Source organism: Seriola dumerili, unplaced genomic scaffold, assembly GCF_002260705.1.
Source record: "Seriola dumerili isolate Sdu_G_001 unplaced genomic scaffold, Sdu_1.0 BDQW01000003.1, whole genome shotgun sequence".
NCBI lineage: Eukaryota > Metazoa > Chordata > Actinopteri > Carangiformes > Carangidae > Seriola > Seriola dumerili.
Window position 1 is genome coordinate 5,065,941 of NW_019174258.1, and position 21,815 is coordinate 5,087,755.

Below are 21,815 nucleotides of genomic sequence, written 5' to 3' on the forward strand. Positions count from 1 at the left end.
TATTTATTTTCATCTGCAAACAGGGGTGTTTGTTTGTATCGGCTGCAAGAGGAAACCATGGTGGTGGTGCACTGGAAAATAAGATATCTCTTATGCACCAATGTGGACAATGAAACAGACAAGCACACACACACGCATGCATAAGCAAACACACATACTTGAAACCAAGACATCAACCTCTAAATGTGTTATGTAGCTCAGGGATGAGATAAAATGGAAATCTAACACGGCCAAAAGAGCTCAGAGAAAATCAACAGCAACTGGTAACACACACATGATGTTACATACTAGAGAGCACAAAAGAGACAAAATTGATTATCGGAATAAACTAAATAAAATTCTTATTCTAAATCTAAATCAGATCCTAATAAAGTCATACTTATGAGTTGCATTCAATAGAATATAGAAAAGGCAGAGTCAGTCATATCACATCAAAGAAGACAGAGTGCTGTCAGGTATGTTTTATATCCCTGACATAGCTAGAAGGGGTATGTTATAAAAGCAAACTTCTAAATTACATTCTTTTAAAAAAATGATCATAGGAACAAAATTGACTGAACATAAGATTTGTTTTCTGAAGCATTATTAAAGATTCCTGGTTACATTCTGGCAACTCCAAGCAATTTTAATTCACACTATAATTTATATCACATGATCAGTTATCAAAAATAGATGGGAATATCTGAAAATTCTGTAATACAATGCAATTTTTTTCAGGCCTTTGCACCATTAAACCTCGTTTTTACCTCAGTTCAGCCTTCGTCCTACAAATCTTTTACCTTTACATGTTAAAAACTTCAATCTTATTGTATATATTTAAGAAATATGACAATGCAAGCTTATCCGTGTGTTTATATGTTTGCTTGGAAACTGCAACATAACTGTTTTTACACTGTGCTGTACCTGTGTGTCAATGTGAATGCACTGTATGTTTGTGTGTTGTGTTGGTGCATTAAGAAGACACCCAGCATGCTGTGACTGTCAAGGTGAACTTGCCTTAGCCGACAGAATGGGGACAATGCTGCTTGTGCGTCTGTGCATGTGTATTTCTTCATGTGTGTGTCTTCATGAGTTTTTGTATACAAGTGTATCCACACCAGGCATTTTATAGCAGAGGATAATAGTTTTGAGAGGGAGACACACTAAAAGATGAAGGAGGGTAAGTATGATGAAGACCACAAAGGGAGGGAAGAAATTAGGAAGCAATATTGTTTCAGAAGTTTCATGCCAATAAAGCTCATTGATTTAACCACTGTAAAAGAACTGTGTGTGTGTGTGTGTGTGTGTGTGTGTGTGTGTGTGTGTGTGTGTATGTGCTAGAGAGAGAGAGAGCGCTGGCAGAAAGATTTTTCTCTTCTGATTTACCACTCTCTGACCCAAAGCCCAACAACCTCTTTGCTGATTGATGACATCACCAGACTTAATGAGGAGAGTTGTAGAGTGACATCACCACCAGACTGAGCTTTTACATTCTTCTCTCACTCGCTCTCTCTCTCTACACACACACACACACACACAAACACACACACACACACACATACACACACATGGTCCTGTTCTGCATCTCTTGAAGCTCATTGTGAAGTGTTATAATGTGTGTCAGTGTTAATTTAGTGAGCTGCACTCTCAGAGTCAAGGGTGTGAGTATCTGCGTATGTGTGCATGTGTGTGTACGCAGAGGTTCCCCTTGGCTGCTGAGACTCAACATTTGATTTGCTAAAAGGAGCAGGACACTTCTATTAATCAATATTTGCTGAATGACTGCCTGTCTTTCAGGCTGATTGACTGGGTGTGTAGTTACTTGACTGACTGATTGACTAAATAACTGACTGACTGTCTGTCTGAATGGCTAACTACTTGACTGGTTGACTTAATCTGTAAGTGAAAACCATTTATAACATGCCCGAAAGAGAAAGAGCACAGCAGATTAGAGAGAACTTTACTTATTGTGTGCTTCAGTGAGTATGCTATGCAATACCAATGTTAATAAAAAGGCATATTTAACTGAGTGATCTGATTGATTGATTCTCTTTCATAATTTAGAGCTGAGTGTTGGACACAAGAAAGCTTGACCACTGTCTCTGTTTGTGGTACAGAGAGACAGAATTAAAGAGAAAGAGAGTGACAATGGCTGGTGGGGGTGGGGGGCAAGGAGAAGGGGAGCGTGGGAGGGGACAAGGGTGGAGAGATGAGGTTGACTTGATAATGAAGAGGTTAAGGACACCACAGAGAGAGATGGTGGTGGTGGTGGTGGTGGTGGGGGGTTAGGTCAGAGAGAGGACGAAAAGGAGGGAGAGACAGAAAGAGACAGAGGTAGAGAGAGAGACAGAGAGAGGTCAGAAGAGAGGTTGAGGAGGTGGTGGATATTTAGCCATCAGGTCAGAATAGTATTGTGTTAAAGGCTCTCTGGGAGTATCTAGGTTATACTGAGGTTCTCTCCCTTCACCCTTATACGTTTTGTTTTGAACCTCATCCTACAACTTTCCATTCTCCTTCAACTCTTTTTGCCTGTCATTTTCCTTCACATGCAGAATAACGGATGTAATGAAATAATAGATAATTAGAATCACAACTCTCTATCTGTATAAGAATCAACTATTATGTAGCAACCATTAAATTGTAAAATAAATAACAGACTAAAGAAAAAAACTTCTCATTGAACATACAGCCACAGTTAGGGCACTTAGCATTACTTTTGTTGACCAATACAAAGAGTTCATTTTGATGCCTAAGCATATTGATGCAGAGTAAGATGTGAAGTTACTAATTTTTAATTGTGCATCAATACTTGGAAAACATTCAGCACTCTCTTTGTTATTAGTAGAAAAAATAAAAAAATAATGAGACCTAAGATTGAGCCTTGAGGAACTCCAAATGTAGTATTACATAACTAAACAGAAGAGTTTCCAATAGTACTGGTTTCCTCCTGACTAGGAAGACACTCTGATCCTTCCTTGTGCAACTGCCTGGAAACAGGAAGAGAGACGCTTTGGCAAAAGCATTATTTCCTCATGAGGTGTTTTAAAATATATTTTAAATATCTGGGCTGTAGGAAGTGCCCTCCCAATTTAATCAATGGGAGAATCACTCTGTATAAACCAAATCTTATCCCTTGATCATAAACAAGTCAAATTTCTATAAACTACAAAATCGCTGCCCATTAAAGTTTTTATTGCTGTTTGGAGAAGACTAGCCATCCCTAAAGGCCACTTGACTGAATATTGCATTGTGTTACATGATGCAAAACAGGAAGTGGGCTGTTCACAGCAGCACTAAACTAAAACAGCGGAAACACACTTTCAGCATGTTTTCAATGTTCACCAAAAAAAGAAAACCCATGACAGAAGCAGAGAGGAAGTTTGTGCCAACAACTGCAATCACTGACATGAGACAGAGGTTACCAATCATCGAGACCCCCATGCTCATCCCCAAATCCATACAAAGAGGAAGAGGAAGAAAGAGAAGAGGAAATGATAAAGAGACAGACTAATAATTGAGTGAATGAGACCAGAAAAATGGATGCATGCAGAACATGAGGCAAGAGGACTTTCCTCTTCACTTACTATCCCATCACCACCACCAACCAAACCCCTTCTCCCATATCTCCATAAAGACCGATTAAATGAATGGTCAGACAGCAGCCCCCTTCCACCTCCCTTCCCCTTTTTTACAGCTCAATCATACCACGTTGCTGCCGACACATAGACCGCTTATCCTGAGTGTCAAAATTGAAAGGGGAGCGAAGAAAGAAAGGGAGAAAGACTGTTAGAAAAGAAAGACCAAGTAAGAAGAGATAGGGAAGCAAGAGAATAGTAGAGGGGAAGCGGGGGGTGGCCCGAGAGCAATTTCTTTCTTGAATAAAGAAAGAATGGGGGAGGGGTTGTAAAAAAGCACTAATGGCAAGGCCCCTGGTTCTGGTAAAATAGACTGTGTTATAGGTTTTGGCTCTCATTCGTTGATTCATTCATTTGTTCGTTCATTCTGCTCTTTCGTCAAGTCAAGTGCTCGCCTGTCTGTCTTTCCCTTTGTGTCTGCGAGTCTAGATAAGAGCTGCTAGCATGAGTGCCCGGTAGTCATTTAGTTATTATGGAGAGAGAGAGAGAGAGAGAAAGAGAGAGAGAGAGAGAGAGAGAGAGAGGTATATTGAGAGAAAGAGACTAATTCTACAGACAGATAAATGGCTCATTTTGAATGGGCTTTCTTTTAATTCACTCTCTCATTCGCTCCTGTTTAAATATTTGCTGTTCATCTCCTCCTCCTCTCACCTGACTGCTCCTCGGTCCTCCTTCAAAACACACACACACACACACACACACACACACACACACACACACACACACACACACACACACACACGACATGCAGCCTAATACGCAACTAGAGTTGTCTCTTTGAGTGCTATTAAAATGATCCATATTATTGGATGGTGAGGCCTTACACACCCTAACAACTCCGATGACATTTCCACATACCCACAGTTTTCAGAGTCTGACCCTTTACTGCTCACATATTGTATATATTCTGCATGTAAACAAGTGTGTATGTATGGGATCACTTGTCTATGTGTTGCCCACAGTTTGAGTCAGCAAAAATGCTTCTAATTCTTGTGTTTCTGTGTTTGCATGCATTTACATGTGTTTCAAACACACATGTGAATGTGTGAGGTGCATGTGTGTGATTGTGCCCCATTCCTTGTGGGATAGCAAGAGACGCACACTGTGTCTGAAACCTCATTTTCCTCTCCTAATGACACATCAAATGTTTGCATATAGGCCATATCAGTATGGAAATGAGCGTGTACACACACATAAACAGACAGGGCTTTAGAATAAAAGAACCAATCAAAGAGATTTCTGTGTATATGTGTGTATGTCTGTGTGTGTGTGTGTTGTCACAAGTCTCTAAGGTTGGGCGACTCTGTGTGGCAAACATGACTAGCAACACACACACAGACATGCACACACACGTACCCTAGCCTTGTTATCCGGGGGCCTGTCTTGCAGGCAGCCTCTCTAACGCTGAGTGATGTTTAAATTAGTTTACAATTTAGCCTCCTCGCTATCCGCAGACGGCTCTTAACTCAGTGTGTGTATGTGATGTGTTTTTGTGTGTGTGTTTGTGCGTGTGTGAGCGTAACAAATTGTTGCCAGTACGGCAGACATCTAATGACTTCAAATTAGCTGCCTGGCGCTCGCCTTGACACGTTGTTACCACTGTTAGCAGCCTGTGTGTGCGCGTTTGCGCTGTGTGTGTGTGTATGCAGCGCTGCGCAGCCATATCATGAAGCATAAATTGGCTTCACCTCTCCTCTCTTTGCCTCTTTTTTCTCTTTGTCTCTCTGTCTCTCTCCATCAATTTGATTAAAAAAATTACTGTACCATGGCGAGCAAAGACGTGTGCGTGTGTGTTCGCATGTAAACTGTTCACATAGTCTTCACACACACACACACACACACACACACACACACACACACACACACACACACACTTGACAAGATGTGAAACAAGACGGCTGCAAAAAGGTTAACAGGTCTATTCGGTTCTGTTCTATTCAAGACTTAAGTCATTGTAGACTCTTTTTTTGTTTGCCTTTTGTGTGTGTGTGCGCGTGTGTGTGTGTATGTGTGTGTGTGTGTTTGTGTAAGAGGCTGATAAAGAATGTTTAGGAGTCGTATTTCTTTCTGACAATCCTTTCCACCCTGAGTGAACAGTAGATCACTTGTGTGTGTACATTGTATGTGTGTGTGTGTGTGTTTGTGTGTGAGTATTAGATCAGTGTTCAGTGTTGTAAACAGTGAGGATTTCATAAGGTGTTCACAGACACACACACACACACACACACAAACACACACACACAAACACACACACACACACACACACATACTTGGAAGATGAAGAGTTCTATCTTTTCTCTGTGAGCAGTGGATTGCCTTTCTCGTTCATCTAATCACGCCATCTTCTCTCCTCCGCCGAGCAATCGTTGCGCTTCGCTCCCTCCACACAGAAAGCTGCACATACACACTCTCACACACAAAACATGCACACACTCAGCCCAACACATAACCTGGCTAACTCAGTCCACTCACCAGTAAAAGTAGTGAGCAAGAGAAAAGGCAAAACCAATGCAAAACAATAGATTCAATTTACATCATGTGTATGTTGGTGTGTATATTATGTGTTTGTCTGTGCGTTTTCTTTGTTTATGTGTGTTATATACTGTAGGTACGTCCCAGAGGTGAGGAGAGAGAGGGGGAAGAGGTAAATGGATTATAAGAGAAAGCAAAAAAGGAGAAAAGGGGTCACAGAGAGATTAGAGGAAATGAGATAGTATTGGAATGAGGTTATATGTTGTTTTGAAAGAGAAAAATAAATATTCAAAGAGCTATACTTGGTATATGGATCAATATATATGTGTGCTTACTGTCCATATAGCAGCACATAGATCAATACACTAACAAGAAGCTATGTATATTCCCATCTCTCTTTCTCTCTATCTCTCTATCTGTTTTTTCTCTTTCTCTTCTTTTATTTTCACATTTATTGATATGATATAATACATATCATCTGGAGACCCTGCTATCCAACTTCATTGACTTTATTGTTATAGATTTATGCAGCGTGAGTGAGTGGTATTTATGTCTCTCATCTGGTATTTCCCCCTATACTCTTACAACCCCCTATACTGTTTGAGCAGTTGCAACAGGGGGTAATTCCAGTCGACAATGACGCTAACCTTTGTGCTAATCTGTGTTAATCTGAGACACTGCTCTTCCCTCCTCTCTGCTGTCACAGCAGGAACCCTCACTAAAACCAAACACAGAACATTTTTTCATCTCTTCCTCTCATCTTGCTCCCTGTCTTCCTCTTTGTTTGAGCTTCTATGGGTATATGCATTTATCATTTGTTGTTTTCTTATTTTGCTCGGACATTATTCTAATTTTCTGTTCTTGTAGTCCAGGTCTAATTTTGAATAGATTAAGAGAGAAAGGGGGGTTGTTTTAAGATGATTAGATTAGATTCTTCTGTTGTAGTGATGAACCTGTAGGACACTGATGCACTATGGACTAAATAAGACATCAACGGTTATTACATATATTAAGACATACACTTTCTGCTGTAAAGTTATCTTAAATACTATGTTAATTTTGTTGCCACACAAAAATTTGAATTAACGCTCATGACTTCATACAATAATTAACTGATAGTATTTTACTGTGTCCAAATAACCTTTGTAAATCTCACACAACAAAGCAACAACACAACACATATAGTAGTTCACCAGTAGGGTAAAAGCTGTGGTTTCAAAGGGCTGTGTAGGATATATGGTGCGGAGACTGCAGGTGAAGACACACTCACAAAAACACACACATGTTGGAGGTAAAGGTATTGGACTGTTTGGTTTAAAAGGTCACCTTTTCTGTGTGTGTGTGTGTGTGTGTGTGTCCGGAAAGGGGGGGGGGGGGGGGGGGGGGGGGCAGTATGATAGCAGTGAGGGTATGTGGTTGGTCAGTTGGAGGAAAAAATGGTTCAAACTGTCTGAGTGCAAGGATTAGGGTGAAAGGTCGCACCTCAGCACCAGGTGCATTTGTGTATACATTATGTAAGTGTGCCTGAACTGCATCTGGAGCAACCTCAACCTCATACCTCTTCTCTGCCACACAGCAGATGTTTGTGTGTCTATACTGTATGTCTATGTGGGTGTGAATATGAAATCTCCTATACTGCCTTCTGTGTGTGTGATATGGTCTCAACATGGAGTAAGGTTAGGTTCAGTGTGAAAGTCAGGGTTCAGCAATTTTTTTTTCCTACCTGGGATATGTTTGGCCCAGCCGATGTTGACCACCAGCTCTCTGTCCGCCAGGTCACAAAGCGTAGTCAGGGCCTTGATGTCGCTGTCTGGTACTGTTGGATCAGGCATAGCGTAAATCTTCTCTGGCTCGGCCACCAGCAGGTGAGAGACGATTTTATTATCTGCAAGGCAGCCAAAGGCAACTGACATGACCACCAGACAAGGAGAAAGACACAGAGACAGAGAGATGGTGAATTTTTGCCGTATTAGGCTCCAAGCTGTTCCACACCAATCTGGTGCAAAAATGTGAAAGGTACTGTATATGTCATAAGTCCCTGACAACATGGCCTGCAAGGTAACACATATGTCTAGGGGTATTTCCTCATGTTGCAAAAAAGCAGCTGACATTGGACAAAAAGAAAGAAACGCATATATTGCATAAATTGAACACACAGTACATTCAGTATACTGTCTATTATACAGTGTGTACATTTCATGTATATTGCATACAAACACAAAGAAACAGCTGGAAGAATCTTGTAAGGATCTCTGAAAAACCTTAAAATATAAATTGTCAAACACACATTAACTTTAAAATAACTTCAGAAGTAATGTATAGAAGTCAAAAAAGTCCAATTTTGACATTATCTGCAAAGTGAGTTTTAAAAGATATTTTAATAGTTTTTGGACTGCTCTGTCAGTTTTATAAAAATGTCATAAAAATATGCAATGGGAATAAGATTTGATGAGAAGATGCTTGATTACAATGTCTTGTAATGTCTTGTGGAATTTTCAACAATCCAGCACAAGGTAATTGGATAATTTGATACCGGTAATTTGGCAGGACTAAACATGAAAATGCACTTGACAAAAGATCAAAAAATGATTGAAATGGTTCCAGATTAGGAGATACTCCAAGGTGTGATTAAAGGCGATTACTGCTGGTAATTCAGGTTTCCCAAAGTGTTGTATTTTGTATCACAGCCTTAAGAAGCTTCGCTGATACACACAGAAGGAAAAGATAATACTGAAAGCCAAACAGCTCAGCTGGTAATAGTGACATGTGGTGATGAGATCTCTATGGCCCATTAGTAACAGACTGATACCCTGCTTCCAAATTAATCCACTGACTAATCAAGCATGGGAATAATAACAGAGGATAGAAGAGCAAGAGAGGACTGAGGGATAAAGGAGAAGAAAAAGAGAGGGATAAGCAATGACAAAATGGGAGGAGAGAGACAGGTAGAAATAGAGCCGTGGACAGATTGTAAAAGACAGACAGGAAGAGTCGAGAGAGTGACAGCTAGATAGGGATAAACAGCAAAAGGGAGTGAAACAGAGTTGGGGGGATGAGTTATGTATTGATCTAGCATTCTCCGCCCCCAATTCTGTTACACACACACACACACACACACACACGCGCGTATGTATATATTCTTTCCACTCGTCTCCCTCTCGCATGGGCCCAACCAATCCCAGTCACACTGCAGTATCTGTGGGTAAATCTTATTTAATGTTTCCCTAATTAGAATCAATGGAAGCCCATTTCCAAACCCTGGGCTATTGTTCTGCTCTCACACAATCAATGGGGACGCTGAGGCTAGGGATTGGGCTACAGATAGATAGGCTATGTGCGTGTATCTGAGAGAGAGACAGAGGGACAGAGAGATCTTCTGTGTATTGACTGTGTGTGAGAGAGAAAGAAAAAGAGAGATGTAGGAAGTCTACTCTTTATATTTTTCAAGTGTAGTTTGTTGTTTCTAGAGAGAGTTGTGGTAAATACTGTAAATTAACAAAAGGATTTAATGGGAAGGAATAAGCATTTGAAGTGGTCACTGGTGATTTAAGTGAATGACTCATGTACTCTCCAAAATGCGACAAATGCTTGATAAAAGTAATGATAGGCCTACAGAGTTAAATATTTCTACACACATAGTGTGTACACACACTCACATTATCCCATCATTTCAATGATTAGTAGTGCAGAAGTCCCAGTAAGCTGTTGTGCAGCCATTCAGCATATTGGCCTAAAGCAGAATATGCTCCAGCTTTAAGCAAAATGGGCTTTGGGGACCAAGCTGCTAAACACTGCTCAATCTGCACTGCGTGTGTGTGTGTGTGTGTGTTTGTGTGTGTGTTTGTGTGTGTGAGCAGACGGTTAGCTAGAGAGCTAACTCTAGTTTGATGTGCTTGCCAGATTGGATTTAATCCGGATTAGGTTTCTGGCTGGTCCCCCTCCCTTCCTCTCTCTCTCCCTTCCTCCCCTTCTCTGTCTCTCTCTCTTTCTCCTTCTCTGAGAAACCTTCTCATTTAAGTTCAGTCACTGGCCCTCTCTCTCTCTCTCTTTTGCTCTCTCCAAGTCACACTCACTCACTCTCTTCAAGTCACACTCACTCACTCTCTCCCTTGTTAATTTTTCAATCATCAGTCTTTGGCGATGGTTTTATTCTTTAAAAAAAATGCAGCCAATCCAGCCGGAGCTAAATGAGTACCTTTATAGTGAAATATTACACATATAAAATGTTATGACCCCAAACTGGTAGCAGTAGAAACAGGGAGATAAACTTAGTCCCAAACAGATGGGCTTCTCACTACCTTGTGTCTATTTATGTGTGTGTGTTTGTGTGTCCCTGTGTGTGTGTTTCAACATTTTTATTGTCCAACTGTCTCCATTAGGATAGCAAGTAATGGAAAGGTAGCCCTTTGTACTTCTGGTCTCTAAACAACGACTCCAGTATATTACATGAACACAGCGAGTACATAGAGATACAATATGCTTGAACTGGAATATTTCCTGTTGTTGCTCATTGTTCCCTCTGCACACAGTGTCAGACGCTGTTGTCATATATCTAGCGCATGAATACGAGTATGAGTTACAGTGTCCTGAGGACGGTATGCAAATTCCTGCCCTAAAGAATCATTGCTTATCTTCAAACAGAAAAGGGTTATTACAGATACTGTTACCAGTCAGAGTGCGTTTGTTTGTGTGTGTTCTTACATGGCTTCTTGGGGGGTAAAGCCAGCTGTGGGTTCAGGTATGGGCTGTTGTCCGCATCTATCCGGCGTTTATACTTCTGTCTCCCACCACGAACCCTGTCCAGACGAACACCTGTAAAAAATGACATAGAGAAGAAGTATGCGTCAACACATTGTGCACAACACTTTGAGTCTTTGACCTTTTTGACTACTTAACAACAAGACAAAAAAATCAACAAATCTGTTGGTATGCAAGAACTATAAAAAGAGAGCACGGAAATGAAGAGAAAGAGTGTGGAACGGAGGAAGGTTACATGACATATGAGTGTGAAGTGGTGATAATTGTGCTGTTTCAGCAGTGCATGCATGTGTGTATGTGTGTGTCTGTTATGCATGCAGGCACTTTTATGTTACTGTCAAGCTTGCTAAACTCACTTGCCTCTTTTATTCTACAACAAGACAAATTTATAGGGACACTATCTGAGTAAAAGGCCTCTCTCTCTCTCTCTCTCTCTCCCTCCTCTCTCTCTCTCTCACTCACTTTGTCTCCCTGGGTTTCTGACTCTTTTCCTGTCTCTTGCCCAATCTCTGTCTCTCTCTGTCTCGTTAATTAATTGACACAAAGGACTCCTAATTTAATTAGGCCTATCTCTTAGGGGATTGGATGTTACCGTGGTTACCACTTAAAGATGGATAAGGAAGACAGAGGTGTCATGTACCCTGGAGGAGGAGAGGAAAGGAGGAATGTAAGAGGGCTGTCAAATGTTTCAAAATGAACCAAGGCTATTATGTTGTATATAACATTCAGAAATGAATAACATAATTTGTGGAAGGGATGCAAAAAGGCTGCAGAGAGAGCTCTCTCCTACTTCATGTAATTTAAGTGTTAATTTTACTTTTTGTACAATAAATAAAATAAGGTTTCAGGCTACTTTATGTTAACTATTGTTAATGGGTATCATGTAAATTAGCACCAGCAGCAGCAGCAGCAGCAGCAGCAGCAGCAGTGGTGTTATTGAGATAAATACAAGTGAATGGGGAATTAAAACAACCAGTGAAAACCACTAATGCTGAACAGACACCAAGAACCCACCTATAGCAACTTTGTCAACAGACTGTCTGAGAATTAAAAATGTATCCTAATATTGGGCATGCTGCTTGAATGAGTGATCTGAGAAGTAGAGGTGAGAGGGGAGGAAAAGGTATTTTGAAGTATGGAATTGGAATTTACTGTTATTGAAGATTTAAAGCCACTGTAATTAGCCACTGATTAAGTTAACAGGCAAGTGAGTAACTGATCTGCAATCTGAATGGTGTTGGTTTAAACAACAGTATGCAAAGCAATATTTTTGAGATGTTGTTGACAATAAGCTCAGTTACTGACTACACTACAATAATATGAAGTTAAACCAAAAACAATATTAACTCCAACAGCACCACTGATTGAGGATTTGATTTAAATATATAGATAGAGAGAAAAAGAGGGAGGGGAGGGCAAAAGGAACGAGAGAGCAAGAGGGAGATCTGCTCACTCACAGATGTAAATCCTCTCAAAAATGTGCTGACCATGTTCAGGACAACACACCTAAGAGATTTTACAGAAAGATTTCACAACAAAGAAAAAAACATGTCAGAGAGCATGTTTGGGCATCAGGAAGCATTTAGACGTGGTTATAACTGAATCTGTTTGCTTGTTTTATTTACGTTTTATACATATGTACATTTTGGTGGCTGCTTTAATTCAAAGTATCTTACAGTCACATGAGTATGCACATTTTTCATTTAGAAACCTCAAACTAACACAAGAGGCATTCTGCTCAGTGAACTGAACATGACACGCATCTGTGTGTGTGTGCATGGGTGTGCGTGCCTGTGTGTGTGTGTGTGTGTGTGTGTGTGTGTGTGTGTGTGTGTGTGTGTGTGTGTGTGTGTGTGTGTGCGCTTGAGATGGAGATAGGTAGACAGAAGGGCTGACAGTCCAGGTACAGTGGGGGGGCTAGTGTCAGCAAACGGTCAAGAAACTCTTAACATCAGGGGGTACAAACCCACTCACACACATTTTCTGTTTTCTCCTTCTCACACACACACACACACACACACACACACACACACACACACACACACACACACACACACACACACACACACACACATTTACACGCCGTCTATGTTTCTCTAACCCACACACTCATGTTGTGTTTGGGTAAGCCCTGACAAGCAGCTTGCTCAGTCACTACCTGGGTCAGTGGCTGGTCAGAAAAGGAGAGGGAGACAGAGAGAAAGCAGAAAGAGTTAGAAAAGGTAGAGGACCACAGAGGCAAGGCAAAAGGTAGACATTTAGATGGGGACGATGAATAAAGACTGAATGAAAGAGAGGGTCATGGGCAATAAATGGAGCTATAAACTATATTAATTCACATCCATATAGTGTTGTTGAAAATGATTGGTTTAGTTGGATTCTGGAACAGTAATAGACAATTCCCATCTACCAGAATTTAGGTAAAAACACGGAAACAATGACCGTGTCTATCATCTAACGTTTTTTTTTTTTTACAGTCATTGGTGAGGCAGTAAAACGTATTTCTACATAATTGGTCTCTGCAAATAAACCAGAAGTGGGAAAAAAGTGTTTTGGGGTGTAATGAAACTACTTGAAACACACATAACTGAGCAGGAGAGATACATGTAGTTTTTGTAAATGTAATTATACCACTGTCAAATTAAATGTGCCATTTTGCTATAAAAATGAACCTATAGACAATTTCTAGCCTTTTTTCTCTCAAACCAGTGGTTCAGATACTGTTTGTGCATTCGTAGATTCTTTTCTGTCAAATGTTGAAAGAACAGCCCTCTCCCTTATCTGTGCATTTAGACTTTCTGCAATAAAGCAATTCACTGGATTTTCAATGTAAAAAACACAACACTGAGTCTGGAAGAGGTTGACAGCCTTCTCAGTGACAGTGTTGTTTACTCAATAACATGAATATGATAACGATTTATTGATGTTTAAAGATCCAATGTACAGCAATTTTAGGGAGGCAGACTTCTTCTCTTCTACTTTGTGTCTCTCTGGCATACAAAACAAACATACACACACTTTTTCTCTACCACACACAAACTCTAACTTGCAGACTCAGACTCAATTTTTCTATTTCTCTTTTCCGTATATCTAAAAGATCCAGTGCTGTGCTGAGCTCACTTCATAAAGAGCCCTCTCTAACTACCTCATCTATTTTCCACCAAATTAACTCTCTCCCAGCGCTGATTAATGATCAAATCTAAATGAATCAAATTAAAAATTGAAAATTATATTTCCAAAGCCCACAAAAAAGAGACAGGAAGAGGCTATGGGGAGGCTGAGAGTGCTCTACACCTTTTAACAAATGAGCCTTCAAATCATAAAGAATGGGTAAGAGAGGAGAGGAGGGAAAAATGAGGAGAGGAGAGAAGAGAAGAGGAGAGGAAATGTAAGGATCAGAAAAAAAAATGTAAAGAGGAAAAAAATGGGCAAAGGAAGAACAGAATAACTGAACAAGGAATGGGTAGGAAATGGATTAAAAAGATGAGAAAGAAATAAAGTTTAGATCGAAATGATAAAAAACATTAATGGAAGATTATAGTATAGGAAAGAGAAGAAAAAAGAGAACAGAGGAGAAAAGAGTGGAGCATATACAGGTTGGGAAATAAGAGGAGAGGGGGGGTTAAGTAATGGATGGGCTAGTAAACAAAAGAAGAAAGGAGAATGAGAAAAAAATGAAATGAGAGAGAAAAGGAGAGATGAAGTGAGGGATAAAAAGGAAATGAGATAGGAATAGAACAATGAGAGAAAAAGAAAGATCCATGAAAGAAAAGAAGAAATCCACAGAGGTTAAACACCTCAATTATATGTTTTAATTATTATGTCAACTAACAGTCTGCCTCTGCTCAGTCTACTGCTTCTACTTCTACACACTCACACAGAAACAAATGTCACAGCAGCAACACTTTAATGTTAAATAGAGCACAGTGTGTGTAAATTATATTAGATAACATTGTTAATAATATGTATTCTACCTGAACAAATGGTTAAGTACCATACCTGTTATCATTCACACTCGTATAAATATTGCACCACTGTTTTTACATACTGGACATGGAGTCATGCACACGCACAGGTGCGCACACACACAGTGACAGTGATTAAGGTGAATTATTCCTAAAGTGGTAATATTGCTGTCTGTCAACAGCATGATCTGCACTGATCACATAAGCATAGATTTTATACTACACTGGCGTCACTCTGTATCAGTATGTGTGTGTGTGTGTGTGTGTGTGTGTGTGTGTGTTCTTGAAGAGTTGAAGGATTGCGAGTGAAATGCCTTTGACACCTAAGTGGTTTTGAGTAGAGAACCTGCAAGCGTGGAAAGAGAGAGGAAAAGAAGGATGGATTGATTTCAGATGGTCAATGATATGATAAGAGAATGAGCGAATAAAGGAAGGCGAGAAGTGTGGGACAGAGTGGAGACAGCAGTAGGAAGGCAAATAAAATTTGATCACAGAAAAGAGAAAGAGGGATGACAAAAAGCACAAGAGGGAGAAAGCATTTAAAGAGGCACAGACAAGGAAACAGTGAGAGGGCGCGGAGGTGAGAGAGGAAGAGAGGAGCAGTTTTATGGTAATTGAAGTTGTAACAGGGTTGAAGTCTCGCTTCCACCTTAGACCAGGTTTTCACCTTATGTTTCTCTGTGTGTGTATTTGTGTGTGTGTGTGTTCAACCAACGTGCTGATGTAATAACAGAAAGGGTTTTCCTATGTGGGTTTAAGAACTGATGTGCAAGTGAATTGGGTAAGACAACGGACAGATTTAAAACTAATGTCTGTATGTGCGTATGCATGTGTTCCTGTGTAAGGAAGACAAGAAAAAAGAAAGAAGAGAGAAAGAAACATAAGTTTTATATCATACAAATAAAACCACATGAAAAGCAGAAACAAATGTGTGGTTGCTTCAGAATATGAAGAAATCAAATCAACAGAGTCAAGATTCATATTGTTTCACATCAGTAAATGTTTGTATGCACACACAATTAAAAAAGTAAGATACACAAAACAGATTAAAGAAAGAAAAAGACATAAAGAGAGCATGTAATAGTGGTGGAGGGGAAGGTTAAGAGGAGAAGTGTGTGTAGTGTCATGCAGTGACGTGTGTTTAGACCAGAACAGATCAGAACAGCACTGCCTGAGGCAGCAGGCAGGTGGCTGTCACTGGTGTGTGAATATGTGTGTGTGTTTCTGTGAATGTGGGCATGTGTGTAAGACCATGCAAGAACCTTAAAAAAGTGTTGCCTTTTCCACACAGCCTTTTTTTCCTTTAAGGCCATGTTTATGAAATACACTGAGTTTGATGAAAACAACAGCAAAATTGTATAAAATAAAACCTCCTGTTAAATAAACAGCCACCCCCAGACAGTTTAATTAGAGCAGGTAGATACTAANGAACCTTAAAAAAGTGTTGCCTTTTCCACACAGCCTTTTTTTCCTTTAAGGCCATGTTTATGAAATACACTGAGTTTGATGAAAACAACAGCAAAATTGTATAAAATAAAACCTCCTGTTAAATAAACAGCCACCCCCACACAACACACAACTATAATCCATCTCACTCCTCCCATCGGTGGTATCTGAATGTGTCTGGATGCGGTTTCTTCCTGCCACATTCCCTTTCCTCTCCTCTCTTCTCCTCTCCTCTCCTCTCCTCTCCTCTCCTCTCCAGACAAACAGAAAGACAGTGTATGTGAAAGAGCGGACCACTTAGGCAGATCTCTCGTCACAGTTTTTCCATTATCGCTCCTTTCTAGCTGGGATGCAACCAGATGCCACTCACACACAAATGCTCACACACACTCACTCAGGACAGACGCTACAGGGCCAGATTTAGCTACAAGTTTCCCATGGGGGAACACCAGACGCCACCAGTTGTCTGGCGCTCCCCTCCTCTGTTTCCCCGACCTCTCCACTTGTCTCTACCCCTCTCCCTGTCACTCGCTCTCTTCTCTCTCTCCTCCTCTAGTCATCCTCTGCTTTCATTCTTTACTCTTTTCCTCTTCTTCTTGTATTCTCCTCATTTACTATTCATTTATCATCTACTGTCCCCCAAATCACCCACTCCTTGTCATTTTATCTTCTTATTTTTTTTTACCCTTTTAATTACTCATTTTTAAAGAAATGAGTCCATTTTGACTCTGTATATTGTAAGTAAACATGTGTATTGCCAGTCGTTTTGATTGTGGTGTATGACTGCACATGTGTGGATCAATGAGATTGGATACCAACAGTCAGGATCGTTGAGCTATAAGGAGAATTATGACGCACACCACCAGCTGTGTATACACACCAAACACACACGTACACACACGTACGTACATACACACACACGTACACACACACACACACACACACACACACACACACACACACACACACACACACACACACCAGTATTCACACAGACTGGGGCCTTCCACCCGATCTCACTCATTAGGTCTTAGAGGCCATGGGGAGCACGGCCAAAGTTGGCATGAGCTGTTAGTGTTTCTGTGTGTGTGTGTGTGTGTGTGTGCATGTGTGGGGCAATGTGCCAAGGTTTATATTTGCAGTCCATGGATTTTTCTCTCTAGTAGTCTACCATCTGAATCCAGCTGGCCGTTTATGGCATTACAGAGATGGAGGCTTTGGTTTTGGATGCGACACATTCTGTCTGTTTAACCACGATTCATCAGACGTGCCATCATCAAAGCTGCTCTGTTGTAAGGGAGCAAATCTGTCAATATGACCATATGTAGAGTAAACATGCATACTGAATATTGCTGGCTCCTGGACTGTGTGACTCTGCCAAAGCCTTTCATGTTCAAATGTCTGATCTGTGTTTTGTATTCTGTACATGACATTTCCACGAATTAATACTGATGTTGAATATATTATGTATGTCTTGCCCTGCCATTTGTATATAAATTGAACTGTGACAGCTATAGAGTTATTACTTTTGCTTGTTTATGTTTTTTTTAACTTGTCAAATAAATAAATGCATTTTCACGTTAGCATTTGTTAAAAATCGCTTTAATCTTTCTTCTGTTTCATTATTTTTCATTAAATCTTTTACCTGCAATTATACCACTGTTCTCTCACTCCCCCCTCCTCTCTTTCTTGGCAGATTTAAGCCCCGCCCCTGTGACCTTTCGGTCTTTAGCTGACGCATCATTATGACCTCATTAAAAATGGACAGACAGCCATTGCCAGAGGGGAAGTTCTCATAATATAGTCAGGCCTTTTAATTGCCTTGCTTCAGAAATTAGCTGCTACATATTGGTGGGTGGGTGCCCCATGTTCATTTCTTCCTTCAGTTTACCCCCTGCTTATTTACTCCTCTCCTCTCCTCTCCTCTCCTCTTCTCTTCTCTCCTCTCCTCTCCTCTCCTCTTCTCTTCTCTCCTCTCCTCTCCTCTCCTCTCCTCTCCTCTCCTCTCCTCTCCTCCTCACAGTAGAGGGTGAGAAAATCCAATATTCCACACAGACGAGGCTGAGCGTGTGTGTGTATTCACATGATCAGGTGTGTGTTTAAGAGAACGTGTAAAGAAACGGCTCCACTCTGAGTTGGTTTACTGACCCTCTGGCCTCTTGTTCTCCCCTCTCTCTCTTCACACACACACACACTTCTTGCTGCCTCACTTGCTCTTCGTCTCACCCTCTCTGTCTCCCAGGGCGACAAAGCTAATTTGAGGCAGATCTTGCCCTAAGGGGTAAACTACAGTGCACACACACACACACACACACACACACACACACACACACACACACACACACACACACGCAACTCATGTCATCCACCACACTTCATCTCCACCCTTCCCACTTTATCTTCACCTTTCTCCCGTGAGCTAGCCCCTGACAAGCACAGTTAGCTCTGATGCTAACTGATCTAGCCACTTACCATTACCATCTATTCAGTTCCGCTGCAACGATGCTTACACCCAGACGGTCAGCATGAAACGCGATAATCTTAAATGTGGTTGTTGTTGACTGTTAGTTCAGAGTAATAACAGTTTAGTATAACAACGGCGTTAGTCGTATTATACATTGCTCTTTACAAAGACGTATGTTATTGTATGTCGTTCAACATGATGAACCAAAATAATGCATTTGGTAAATAACCATTTTTGTAAAGAATGTCTCCTCACCTTCTTTGCCAACAAAACACAAATATCTTAACCTAATCTTCTTTTACATTTTGGCAATGTGAATTTTTTTTTTCTGATTTGTGTTTATAATTCAAGGTGATTTTTGAGGAAATTTACATTTACATTTACATTTGGCAGAAGAAGCTCTTATCCACAGCAACTTACAAGTAAGGGACAATATCAGTATTATTTATTACATATTTAGTGTATCCACAGCATTCACTAGTTCTTTAAAAATGACAAGAAATTTATACATACATAGCCTACATTTATACACCTCCAGCAGAATAAAGCAAAGGTGAAGAACTATGTTTAGCTCTTTTATATAGCTGTTGATCTATTTCAAATTTCCCATGGGTTCAAAAGGACTGAAAATGAAAAAATATAAGAAAATGGATGTATCAATTTTCCAAATGACCCTTATTCATATGTAGAGAGGGACCCCCTGTATTAAATTCACACCCAGCACAACAAATGGGGTGGCTGTGGTCTGTCACATTGATGTATATATATGTAGGCCTAGGTGTATGTGTGTGTGCATGTGTGTGTGTATGCATGATATATGTATGTGGAGCAGGGAAGCAGTGGCAACAAAAGGCAGCTATTTGTTTGCCTGCTCAGGACAGAAACACGCAAACACATATCCCTCAGCTAAATGGTGGACACACACATACACACACACACACACACACACACACACACACACACACACACACACACACACACACACACACACTCTCTTGTTCTATTTTCCATTGTCTGTCTGAGCTTCTTCATCATTGAGAGCTAAACAAAATCTAGGTACAAATGTGTTTAAAAGTGTTGCATTAAAAGGAAATGATCAGTAAAAAAAAATATAGTCCCTTGTCAATGACATCTTTGTTTATCGACAAGGGCGATGTGGTTTCTGTGTTGAGTAGGAAGTTGCACTCTAAGCTGTGTGAACTGCGAGACTGTTGGAGCTGCCAATAATACATGCACTTACACGTGTGTGTGCGTGTTTGTGGCCACACACTTATACACGAGACAAAACAGGAGATGAGACATAGGTTCTGCCTATGTCAGATCAACCGGGAGCACAAGTGCTACAACAGCAGCTTGTTGGGAATGTGTGTGTGTGTGTGTGTGTGTGTGTGTGTGTGTGTGTGTAAACACAGAGAGAGAGACAGACAGAGAGGTGAGCATGCTTTTGCAGTGAAATGGAATCTAGATTGTTGGAGGTAGTGATGGGGGAAGATATATATGAATTTTGTGTCAGTATGTGTGTTTGTGTGTCTGAAGCTGTAAGGCTCATGGTGAAAGGTTTTCTTAACATTGCCTTCCCTTTTGAAGCATTTTGCTCCTTGAAAAATTGAAAGAAAGACACTGATAAGCTCCAGCCAAATGAAAAAGTTTGATCTCATTTCATTTGAACCCTTTTACTACAATAATATTAGTTTTAGTTTGAATTTCAGTCATTAGATTTTTGAAAATGTTTGTGTAGTTTAAGTTGGTATAAAATAAAGAAAATCTTTTTGTTGAAGACCATACTTTGCACAGATTTTCATGTAGATCCCATTGTTATGTTATCTATTGCTCGGGTCCTATAATGAAGTTTGAGTGGATGAAAAGCTGGAGGTATGGGCAGGTGTCATGTTGCCAACGGGATACAGACAAGAGTGAAGTGTAGAGGAGAATGGAGGGATGAAAGGCATAAGAGAAGTGGGACAATACAATGCATTTAATACAATACAATAATACTGAGTGGGAGAATTGGAGAGAGAGATGAAGACAGGAATGGATGGAGGGAGGGCTGGCAGGCGTCGGCAGAGGCACGCTCCCTGACCACTGTAAGGAAGGGGGCGTAGGCCAGGTCTCCCATCAATTACAACCTTGACCCTCCTCTCTTCTCCTTTCTCTCTCTTACACACTTTCTGCTTCATTCAACCATCCTCCCCCTGCCTCTCATCCTCCCCTGGTCCCTCTCCTCTGCTCCTATAAATCAATCTCTTCTCCCTCCCCTCCTCCCTCGCCCTAGCTTTCCCCCACCTTCCCCCTCTGACTATGCCTCTTTCTCTCTATCGGCCCTCGTCTTACCCCCTCGCCACTCCTCTCCCTCCTTTCATCGTTGGAAGTGCAGTGGGAGTAGAAAGGTCAGAGGTGGGCAGACAAGAGGGAGAGAAAGAGGCAGAGGCAACGAGGGAGTGCAAAAATGAGAGAGTGAGTGTATTTAATCAAAGTGGTGCGGGGGAAGATAATATGTCTTGTTTTTTTTTTTTTTTCCCTCCACCACTGAACAACTGCAATAGTGTGAGTGTCGCAATTATCTTGTAATTTCTATCTTTACCTCATTTAGGTGAAGTAAACCAAGAATGGAATCAGTGTCAGGAAGTGGGTGTTTGTGTTTGTGTAGGCTACGTGGCCTCAGAAACTATTGTGTGTAACTTGTGTATGTGGAAGTGAAAGGTGAACATACACAGGGAAAGAAGAGAAGAATGTAAATCAATGTTAAGCAATGGCGAGATAAGAAGACAGACAAGGGAGTCAGATAAAAGAGAGAAACAGCTGTGAACAGACAGCATGAGGATGAAAAAGAGTGAAAGTGGCGAGATGGACAGGGAAGTGAGAAGGCAACAAGAAGCACCTGATGCAGATAGAAATAGATTACACTATACTGTGCAAAAGGAGTATTAACAATTTCTTTGAAGTGCTACATGTAGCATTATTCAACATCAATAAATCACTGTCATACTTTGATATAATACCTTGGTTAAATTAATGTAAAGTTAATGTTAATGTTTGAGTAGATGGCTGGCCTGTATCTAAGGCATTGTTTGTTCTTGTGTGTTTCAAATGTAAATT

General features: G+C 40.6%; 1 protein-coding gene across 5 annotated transcripts in view; it reads right to left on the minus strand.

Annotated features, from left to right (window-relative positions):
* Positions 1 to 21,815, minus strand: part of LOC111220338 (estrogen-related receptor gamma) — a 48,079-nt gene that overhangs the window by 18,893 nt on the left and 7,371 nt on the right. For 3 of the 5 annotated variants that reach the window (XM_022743425.1, XM_022743431.1, XM_022743400.1), the window contains 2 exons: positions 10,788 to 10,898; positions 7,810 to 7,971 (listed from right to left, as the gene is read on the minus strand). In XM_022743425.1, the coding sequence (XP_022599146.1) occupies positions 7,810 to 7,971; positions 10,788 to 10,898 (273 nt within the window). Of the gene's footprint in view, positions 1 to 7,809; positions 7,993 to 10,787; positions 10,899 to 21,815 lie in introns of all 5 variants that reach the window. The other 2 variants (XM_022743409.1, XM_022743417.1) reach the window with 1 other exon arrangement.